This window comes from Gobio gobio, assembly GCF_949357685.1.
Source record: "Gobio gobio genome assembly, chromosome: 3".
Classification (NCBI taxonomy): domain Eukaryota; kingdom Metazoa; phylum Chordata; class Actinopteri; order Cypriniformes; family Gobionidae; genus Gobio; species Gobio gobio.
Window position 1 is genome coordinate 1589336 of NC_137099.1, and position 11754 is coordinate 1601089.

The window sequence follows — 11754 nt, forward strand, 5'->3', positions numbered from 1 at the left end:
GTGACCCTCAGCATGTGCTGACCCCGCTCTGTGACCCTCAGCATGCGCTGACCCCGCTCTGTGACCCTCAGCATGCGCTGACCCCGCTCTGTGACCCTCAGCATGCGCTGACCCCGCTCTGTGACCCTCAGCATGCGCTGACCCCGCTCTGTGACCCTCAGCATGTGCTGACCCCGCTCTGTGACCCTCAGCATGCGCTGACCCCGCTCTGTGACCCTCAGCATGTGCTGACCCCGCTCTGTGACCCTCAGCATGCGCTGACCCCGCTCTGTGACCCTCAGCATGCGCTGACCCCGCTCTGTGACCCTCAGCATGTGCTAACCCCGCTCTGTGACCCTCAGCATGCGCTGACCCCGCTCTGTGACCCTCAGCATGTGCTGACCCCGCTCTGTGACCCTCAGCATGCGCTGACCCCGCTCTGTGACCCTCAGCATGCGCTGACCCCGCTCTGTGACCCTCAGCATGCGCTGACCCCGCTCTGTGACCCTCAGCATGCTCTGACCCCGCTCTGTGACCCTCAGCATGCGCTGACCCCGCTCTGTGACCCTCAGCATGCGCTGACCCCGCTCTGTGACCCTCAGCATGCTCTGACCCCGCTCTGTGACCCTCAGCATGTGCTGACCCCGCTCTGTGACCCTCAGCATGTGCTGACCCCGCTCTGTGACCCTCAGCATGTGCTGACCCCGCTCTGTGACCCTCAGCATGCGCTGACCCCGCTCTGTGACCCTCAGCATGCGCTGACCCCGCTCTGTGACCCTCAGCATGTGCTGACCCCGCTCTGTGACCCTCAGCATGTGCTGACCCCGCTCTGTGACCCTCAGCATGTGCTGACCCCGCTCTGTGACCCTCAGCATGCGCTGACCCCGCTCTGTGACCCTCAGCATGCGCTGACCCCGCTCTGTGACCCTCAGCATGTGCTGACCCCGCTCTGTCACCCTCAGCATGTGCTGACCCCGCTCTGTCACCCTCAGCATGCGCTGACCCCGCTCTGTGACCCTCAGCATGCGCTGACCCCGCTCTGTGACCCTCAGCATGTGCTGACCCCGCTCTGTGACCCTCAGCATGTTTTGACCCCGCTCTGTGACCCTCAGCATGTGCTGACCCCGCTCTGTGACCCTCAGCATGTGCTGACCCCGCTCTGTGACCCTCAGCATGTGCTAACCCCGCTCTGTGACCCTCAGCATGCGCTGACCCCGCTCTGTGACCCTCAGCATGTGCTGACCCCGCTCTGTGACCCTCAGCATGCGCTGACCCCGCTCTGTGACCCTCAGCATGCGCTGACCCCGCTCTGTGACCCTCAGCATGCGCTGACCCCGCTCTGTGACCCTCAGCATGCTCTGACCCCGCTCTGTGACCCTCAGCATGCGCTGACCCCGCTCTGTGACCCTCAGCATGCGCTGACCCCGCTCTGTGACCCTCAGCATGCTCTGACCCCGCTCTGTGACCCTCAGCATGTGCTGACCCCGCTCTGTGACCCTCAGCATGTGCTGACCCCGCTCTGTGACCCTCAGCATGTGCTGACCCCGCTCTGTGACCCTCAGCATGCGCTGACCCCGCTCTGTGACCCTCAGCATGCGCTGACCCCGCTCTGTGACCCTCAGCATGTGCTGACCCCGCTCTGTGACCCTCAGCATGTGCTGACCCCGCTCTGTGACCCTCAGCATGCGCTGACCCCGCTCTGTGACCCTCAGCATGCGCTGACCCCGCTCTGTGACCCTCAGCATGTGCTGACCCCGCTCTGTCACCCTCAGCATGTGCTGACCCCGCTCTGTCACCCTCAGCATGCGCTGACCCCGCTCTGTGACCCTCAGCATGCGCTGACCCCGCTCTGTGACCCTCAGCATGTGCTGACCCCGCTCTGTGACCCTCAGCATGTTTTGACCCCGCTCTGTGACCCTCAGCATGTGCTGACCCCGCTCTGTGACCCTCAGCATGTGCTGACCCCGCTCTGTGACCCTCAGCATGTTTTGACCCCGCTCTGTGACCCTCAGCATGTGCTGACCCCGCTCTGTCACCCTCAGCATGCGCTGACCCCGCTCTGTGACCCTCAGCATGCGCTGACCCCGCTCTGTGACCCTCAGCATGCGCTGACCCCGCTCTGTGACCCTCAGCATGTGCTGACCCCGCTCTGTGACCCTCAGCATGCGCTGACCCCGCTCTGTGACCCTCAGCATGTGCTGACCCCGCTCTGTGACCCTCAGCATGCGCTGACCCCGCTCTGTGACCCTCAGCATGCGCTGACCCCGCTCTGTGACCCTCAGCATGTGCTGACCCCGCTCTGTGACCCTCAGCATGCGCTGACCCCGCTCTGTGACCCTCAGCATGCGCTGACCCCGCTCTGTGACCCTCAGCATGCGCTGACCCCGCTCTGTGACCCTCAGCATGCGCTGACCCCGCTCTGTGACCCTCAGCATGTGCTGACCCCGCTCTGTGACCCTCAGCATGCGCTGACCCCGCTCTGTGACCCTCAGCATGAGCTGACCCCGCTCTGTGACCCTCAGCATGAGCTGACCCCGCTCTGTGACCCTCAGCATGCGCTGACCCCGCTCTGTGACCCTCAGCATGCGCTGACCCCGCTCTGTGACCCTCAGCATGCGCTGACCCCGCTCTGTGACCCTCAGCATGCGCTGACCCCGCTCTGTGACCCTCAGCATGCGCTGACCCCGCTCTGTGACCCTCAGCATGAGCTGACCCCGCTCTGTGACCCTCAGCATGAGCTGACCCCGCTCTGTGACCCTCAGCATGCGCTGACCCCGCTCTGTGACCCTCAGCATGCGCTGACCCCGCTCTGTGACCCTCAGCATGCGCTGACCCCGCTCTGTGACCCTCAGCATGAGCTGACCCTCAGCATGCGCTGACCCCGCTCTGTGACCCTCAGCATGCGCTGACCCCGCTCTGTGACCCTCAGCATGCGCTGACCCCGCTCTGTGACCCTCAGCATGAGCTGACCCTCAGCATGAGCTGACCCCGCTCTGTGACCCTCAGCATGAGCTGACCCCGCTCTGTGACCCTCAGCATGCGCTGACCCCGCTCTGTGACCCTCAGCATGTGCTGACCCCGCTCTGTGACCCTCAGCATGTGCTGACCCCGCTCTGTGACCCTCAGCATGAGCTGACCCTCAGCATGCGCTGACCCCGCTCTGTGACCCTCAGCATGCGCTGACCCCGCTCTGTGACCCTCAGCATGCGCTGACCCCGCTCTGTGACCCTCAGCATGAGCTGACCCTCAGCATGAGCTGACCCCGCTCTGTGACCCTCAGCATGAGCTGACCCCGCTCTGTGACCCTCAGCATGCGCTGACCCCGCTCTGTGACCCTCAGCATGTGCTGACCCCGCTCTGTGACCCTCAGCATGCGCTGACCCCGCTCTGTGACCCTCAGCATGCGCTGACCCCGCTCTGTGACCCTCAGCATGTGCTGACCCCGCTCTGTGACCCTCAGCATGCGCTGACCCCGCTCTGTGACCCTCAGCATGCGCTGACCCCGCTCTGTGACCCTCAGCATGTGCTGACCCCGCTCTGTGACCCTCAGCATGCGCTGACCCCGCTCTGTGACCCTCAGCATGCGCTGACCCCGCTCTGTGACCCTCAGCATGGGCTGACCCCGCTCTGTGACCCTCAGCATGAGCTGACCCCGCTCTGTGACCCTCAGCATGGGCTGACCCCGCTATGTGACCCTCAGCATGGGCTGACCCCGCTCTGTGACCCTCAGCATGAGCTGACCCCGCTCTGTGACCCTCAGCATGCGCTGACCCCGCTCTGTGACCCTCAGCATGGGCTGACCCCGCTCTGTGACCCTCAGCATGCGCTGACCCCGCTCTGTGACCCTCAGCATGCGCTGACCCCGCTCTGTGACCCTCAGCATGCGCTGACCCCGCTCTGTGACCCTCAGCATGCGCTGACCCCGCTCTGTGACCCTCAGCATGCGCTGACCCCGCTCTGTGACCCTCAGCATGCGCTGACCCCGCTCTGGAGCTGGAGTTATACACCAGTGGCCATGAAGGGATTTAACACTTGAACTCAATACTTTTGGGAATATAGTGTATTTTGAAAGATTGTGAATAGTTTTTTTAGTCACTGATGAATCATTTAAGATCAGGATTTATATAGCCATTAGCGATTAGCATATTTATATAGCCATTAGCGATTAGCGTATTTATATAGCCATTAGCGATTAGCATATTTATATAGCCATTAGCGATTAGCATATTTATATAGCCATTAGCGATTAGCATATTTATATAGCCATTAGCGATTAGCATATTTATATAGCCATTAGCGATTAGCATATTTATATAGCCATTAGCGATTAGCATATTTATATAGCCATTAGCGATTAGTGTATTTATATAGCCATTAGCGATTAGCATATTTATATAGCCATTAGAGATTAGCATATTTATATAGCCATTAGCGATTAGCATATTTATATAGCCATTAGCGATTAGCGTATTCATATAAAGATTAGAGCATTAGCGATTAGCGTATTTATATAGCCATTAGCGATTAGCATATTTATATAGCCATTAGCGATTAGCATATTTATATAGCCATTAGCGATTAGCATATTTATATAGCCATTAGCGATTAGCGTATTCATATAAAGATTAGAGCATTAGCGATTAACATATTTATATTGTGTTTAGGGCATTTATAAAGCCAGTAGCGATTAGCATATTTATACAGTGTTTAGGGAATTTATATAACCATTAGCGATTAGCGTATTCATATAAAGATTAGAGCATTAGCGATTAGCATATTTATATAGCCATTAGCGATTAGCATATTTATATAGCCATTAGCGATTAGCATATTTATATAGCCATTAGCGATTAGCGTATTCATATAAAGATTAGAGCATTAGCGATTAACATATTTATATTGTGTTTAGGGCATTTATAAAGCCAGTAGCGATTAGCATATTTATACAGTGTTTAGGGAATTTATATAACCATTAGCGATTAGCGTATTCATATAAAGATTAGAGCATTAGCGATTAGCATATTTATATAGCCATTAGCGATTAGCATATTTATATAGCCATTAGCGATTAGCATATTTATATAGCCATTAGCGATTAGCGTATTCATATAAAGATTAGAGCATTAGCGATTAACATATTTATATTGTGTTTAGGGCATTTATAAAGCCAGTAGCGATTAGCATATTTATACAGTGTTTAGGGAATTTATATAGCCATTAGCGATTAGCGTATTCATATAAAGATTAGAGCATTAGCGATTAGCATATTTATATAGCCATTAACGATTAGCGTATTCATATAAAGATTAGAGCATTAGCAATTAGCATATTTATATAGCCATTAGCGATTAGCGTATTCATATAAAGATTAGAGCATTAGCGATTAGCGATTATCGATTAGCGTATTCATATAAAAATTAGGGCTTAAGGGATTGGCATATTTATATAGCCATTAGCGATTAGCGTATTCATATAAATATTAGAGCATTAGCGATTAGCATATTTATATAGCGTTTAGGGCATTTATATAGCCATTATCGATTAGCGTATTCATATAAAAATTAGGGCTTAAGGGATTGGCATATTTATATAGCCATTAGCGATTAGCGTATTCATATAAATATTAGGGCATTAGCAATTAGCATATTTATATAGCGTTTAGGGCATTTATATAGCCATTAGCGATTAGCATATTGATATAATGTTTAGGGCATTTATATAGCCATTAGCGATTAGCATATTTATATAGTGTTTAGGGCATTTATATAGCCATTAGCGATTAGCATATTTATACAGTGTTTAGGGAATTTATATAGCCATTAGCGTATTCATATAAAGATTAGAGCATTAGCGATTAGCATATTCATATAGCCATTAGCGATTAGTGTATTGATATAGTGTTTAGGGCATTTATATAGCCATTATCGATTAGCATATTTATACAGTGTTTAGGGAATTTATATAGCCATTAGCGTATTCATATAAAGATTAGAGCATTAGCGATTAGCATATTCATATAGCCATTAGCGATTAGTGTATTTATATAAAGATTAGAGCATTAGCAATTAGCATATTTATATAGCCATTAGCGATTAACGTATTCATATAAAGATTAGAGCATTAGCGATTATCGATTAGCGTATTCATATAAAAATTAGGGCTTAAGCGATTGGCATATTTATATAGCCATTAGCGATTAACGTATTCATATAAATATTAGGGCATTAGTCGATTCGCATATTTATATAGTGATTAGGGCATTTATATAGCCATTAGCGATTAGCGTATTCTTTTAAAGATTAGGGCATTAGCAATTAGCATATTTATATAGCGTTTAGGGTATTTATATAGCCATTTGCGATTAGCGTATTCATATAAAGATTAGAGCATTAGCGATTAGCATATTTATATAGTGTTTAGGGCACTTATATAGCCATTAGTGATTAGCATATTCATATAAAGATTAGAGCATTAGCGATTAGCATATTTATATAGCGTTTAGGCATTTATATAGCCATTAGCGATTAGTGAATTCATATAAAGATTAGAGCATTAGCAATTAACATATTTATATAGCGTTTAGGGCATTTATATAGCCATTAGCGATTAGCGTATTCATTTAAAGATTAGAACATTAGCGATTAGCATATTTATATAGCGTTTAGGGCATTTAAATAGCCATTAGCGATTAGTGTATTCATATAAAGATTAGAGCATTAGCAATTAGCATATTTATATAGCGTTTAGGGGATTTATATAGCCATTAGCGATTAGCGTATTCATATAAAGATTAGAACATTAGCGATTAGCATATTTATATAGCGTTTAGGGCAACTTATATAGCCATTAGCGATTAGCATATTTATATAGTGTTTAGGGCATTTATATAGCCATTAGCAATTAGCATATTTATATAGTGTTTAGGGCATTTATATAGCCATAAGTGAGTAGCCTATCCATATAAAGATTAAAGCATTAGCGATTAGCATATTTATATAGTGATTAGGGCATTTATATAGCCATTAGTGATTAGCGTATCCATATAAAGATTGGACCATTAGCGATTAGCATATTTATATAACGAATGGACTTAACACTTGAACTCAATACTTTTGGGAATATAGTGTATTTTGAAAGATAGTTTTTTTCGTCACTGATGAATCATTTAAGATCAGGAAGGTGAATTAAGAGAGTAAACGTGTGTTTTGTTTGTCATATATAGTTTAATGTGTAGCTGGTGTGCGTTTGCGTGCGCTGTACAGCTTTATCCGCAGGCTGGGCAGGTCGTAGAGCTCCAGCAGGTGGAAGTGTTTCTGGAAAGTGTCCACGAAGCGGTTCTCGGGGTCCAGGCGGAACCTCATGGCCCACAGGACGAGCGTGTTCTCCGAGCTCAGGTGCAGGAAGGTGTCCATGAGCTCCTGCAGGTGCGGGTGCGAGTACACCACGTCGGCGGCCATGATGTAGTCGTAGCGGCAGGTGTTGCGCGGGAACCGCTCCTCCAGCTGCTTCCCCCAGCTCAGCTCTTCCACGCGGGGCTCGTGTCTGCAGCGCCCCCTGGTGTTGCGCATGACGTTGTGCCTCAGGTTCCCCAGCACATCCGGCAGGTCTGTGGACGTCACCTTCGCTCCTGCGGGCGGACGACAACATGAGCTAAGCTAACGCTAACGCTAAATCCCCGCGAATAAAACACTCATTCTGCTCGAAACCACGTCTTCAGAAATCAAACCTTTAAAAGACTATTCTTCAGATCGCAAGAAAGCTGTTAAGATGCATTTAGGGTCATGACTAGCGTATTTATATAGCCATTAACGATTAGCGTATTTATATAGCCATTAGCGTATTTATATAGCCATTAGCAGATTAGCGTATTTATATAGCCATTAGCGTATTTATATAGCCATTAGCAGATTAGCGTATTTATATAGCCATTAACGATTAGCGTATTTATATAGCCATTAACGATTAGCGTATTTATACAGCCATTAGCGATTAGCGTATTTATATAGCCATTAGCGATTAGCGTATTTATACAGCCATTAGCGATTAGCGTATTTATATAGCCATTAGCGATTAGCGTATTTATATAGCCATTAGCAGATTAGCGTATTTATATAGCCATTAGCGATTAGCGTATTTATATAGCCATTAGCGATTAACGTATTTATATAGCCATTAGCAGATTAGCGTATTTATATAGCCATTAGCAGATTAGCGTATTTATATAGCGATTAGCGTATTTATATAGCCATTAGGAGATTAGCGTATTTATATAGCCATTAGGAGATTAGCGTATTTATATAGCCATTAGCAGATTAGCGTATTTATATAGCCATTAGCAGATTAGCGTATTTATATAGCCATTAGCGATTAACGTATTTATATAGCCATTAGCAGATTAGCGTATTTATATAGCCATTAGCGATTAGCGTATTTATATAGCCATTAGCGATTAGCGTATTTATATAGCCATTAGCAGATTAGCGTATTTATATAGCCATTAGCAGATTAGCGTATTTATATAGCCATTAGCTATTAGCGTATTTATATAGCCATTAGGAGATTAGCGTATTTATATAGCCATTAGCGATTAGCGTATTTATATAGCCATTAGCAGATTAGTGTATTTATATAGCCATTAGCGTATTTATATAGCCATTAGCGATTAGCGTATTTATATAGCCATTAGCGATTAGCGTATTTATATAGCCATTAGCGGTTAGTGTATTTATATAGCCATTAGCGATTAGCGTATTTATATAGCCATTAGCGATTAGCGTATTTATAGAGCCATTAGCAGATTAGCGTATTTATATAGCCATTAGCAGATTAGCGTATTTATATAGCCATTAGCTATTAGCGTATTTATATAGCCATTAGCGATTAGCGTATTTATATAGCCATTAGCAGATTAGCGTATTTATATAGCCATTAGCAGATTAGCGTATTTATATAGCCATTAGCGATTAGCGTATTTATATAGCCATTAGCGATTCGCGTATTTATATAGCCATTAGCAGATTAGCGTATTTATATAGCCATTAGCTATTAGCGTATTTATATAGCCATTAGGAGATTAGCGTATTTATATAGCCATTAGCGATTAACATATTTATATAGCCATTAGCAGATTAGCGTATTTATATAGCCATTAGCAGATTAGCGTATTTATATAGCCATTAGCGATTAGCGTATTTATATAGCCATTAGCGATTAGCGTATTTATATAGCCATTAGCAGATTAGCGTATTTATATAGCCATTAGCTATTAGCGTATTTATATAGCCATTAGCGATTAGTGTATCCATATAAAGATTAGAACATTAGCAATTAACACATTTATATAGCCATTAGCGATTAACGTATTCATAAAAAGATTAGAGCATTAGCGATGAGCATATTTATATAATGATTAGCGCATTTATATATAAAAATAGCATATTTCATTTATATATCGATTCATGTATTTAAATAGCCATTAGTGCATTTATATGACTATTTGCGCATTTGATTTATATAACGATTAGCTCCTTTATATAGGCATTCGCAATTAGTGTATTCATATAAAGAGTAACGCATTTGTGAATAGCATATTCATATAGCAATTAGTGCATTTATATAACGATAACGCATTTCATTTACATAGAAATTACTGTATTTATATAGCTATTAGCACATTTATATAGCCATTAGTGATTAGCATATTTATATAAAGATTAGCGCATTAGAGATTGGAATATTAAATAGCGTTTAAGGCATTTATATAATGATTAGCACATTTCTATAGCGATTAACGTATTTATATAGCGATTTATATAATGATTAGCACATTTCTATAGTGATTAGAGGGTAGTGTATTCATATAAAGAGTAGCGCATTTGTGATTAGCATATTTATATAGCGATTAGCGTATTTATATAACGATAACATATTTAATTTATATAGCTATTAGCACGTTTATATAGCCATTAGCGGTTAGCATATTTATATAAAGATTAGCGTATTAGTGATTATAATATTTAAATAGCGCTTAGGGCATTTATATAACGATAAGCGCATTTATATAACAATTAGCACATTAACAACTAGCGTATTTATATAGCAATTAATGCATTTATATAGCGATTAGTACATTAGCATATTTATATAGCGATAAATAAAACCCCGGACTGTGCGTTTTCGTTTATGTATATTATTGTAGTTCTGATTGTACGTTGTCTGTTTTTATGTTGTACTTTATTGGAATGATTATAATCGTGACGGGATCCGGCCCCTCTCACCGAGGATGCTGGTCACTATGGTAACGAGGCCCGTTCCGGCTCCCAGCTCAATGATGTTCTTGTCCACGAGGTCAAACTCTTCGCGGTGAGTGTCGAGGAAATGACACAAGACCATGGCCTTGAAGCAGAAGGTCAGAAACAGAAAACGGTTAACCAGCACTAGTTACTGCTCAGTGTGTGTGTGTGTGTGTGTGTGTGTGTGTGTGTGTGTGTGTGTGTACCGAGGGCCACAGCACGGCCCCGTAACAGTCCGTCGACTCTTTGATCTTAATCTCGATGTCTGCAAACACGTAGCCTTCCCATGCCTCCGTTCGGATCAGCGACGGACGAAAGTGTCGTTTCATGATCGCAGCAGCCAGTTCAGCATCTGGAGCCACATCTACACACACACACACACGCACACACACACACACATTATTAAAATCAAAAGTTGTGATATTGTCAGAAGATAACTTCTGAATAACTTTTGGTTTGCTCAAAAATCATAAAACTCCAATTCTCCCATATCCGCCGTTTTAGGTGTCGGCCATTTTGAATTTTGTCCTAAAATGCTGTATTTTATGAACACATTAACGTGTTGTTACAAAACTTGGCATGTGTCATCGGGATCATGCCCTGAAGGCACTCAAAAAGTTATGAAATTTCCAATTATGCTAATAATTTTTGATTAATTTTACCTATTTTAATGAAACTAGAAAATAGATTTCTGTGTATTGCGTAAACTTGCTATCCGCCATTTTGAATTTCTTTGAAAACCTATTTTTCTAACTCCTCCTAGACCGTTAGTCTGATTTTCACCAAAATTCTCTCAGATCATCTTCAGAACATGCTGACATAAAGTTATTGAAATCTTTCTGATAAACGCAACCGTTCTCGAATAACACGCAAATGAATTTGATGAAGAGCGCCAAATTGCACATGAGGCTGTATCTCTGAAGGGCTTTGGCGTATTCAGACCAAACTTGGTGTGTGTCATCACAAGCATGACCTGAGGCTACATGTAGAGTTTCAGCACAGCGCCACCTACTGGACAGAAGATACGAACAATTGTCTTTTTAGCTTATAACTTCTGAATGGTTTGCTCAAAAATCATAAAACTCCAATTCTCCCATATCCGCCATTCTAGTTGTCGGCCATATTGAATTTTGTCCTAAAATGCTGTATTTTATGAACAGATTAACGTATTGTTACAAAACTCGGCGTGTGTCATCGGGATCATGCCCTGAAGGCACTCAAAAAGTTATGACATTTCCAAAAATGCTAATAACTTTTGCATGAATTTTAATGAAACTGGTCTCAATAGATTTCTGTGTATTGCTTGAACTTGCTGTCCGCCATTTTGAATTTCTTAGAAAACCTGCTTTTTCTAACTCCTCCTAGACCGTTGGTCTGATTTTCACCTAAATTTGCTCAGATCATCTTCAGACCATGACGGCATAAAGTTATCAAAAGCTTTTCGATGGAACAAAACGTTCTTGAGTAACGCATCAACAAACTT

The 11754-nt window shown here is 44.6% G+C and overlaps 1 protein-coding gene across 1 annotated transcript in view; it reads right to left on the reverse strand.

Moving 5' to 3' along the window:
* Nucleotides 1–7190: 7190 nt before the first annotated feature.
* Nucleotides 7191–11754, reverse strand: part of mettl21e (methyltransferase like 21e) — a 13000-nt gene continuing 8436 nt past the window's right edge. The window contains exons 2-4 of the mRNA XM_079812316.1: nt 10478–10635; nt 10257–10374; nt 7191–7606 (exon numbers count right to left, since the gene is read on the reverse strand). Of these exons, the coding sequence (XP_079668442.1) occupies nt 7203–7606; nt 10257–10374; nt 10478–10635 (680 nt within the window). The 3' untranslated portion in view covers nt 7191–7202. The remainder of the gene's footprint in view (nt 7607–10256; nt 10375–10477; nt 10636–11754) is intronic.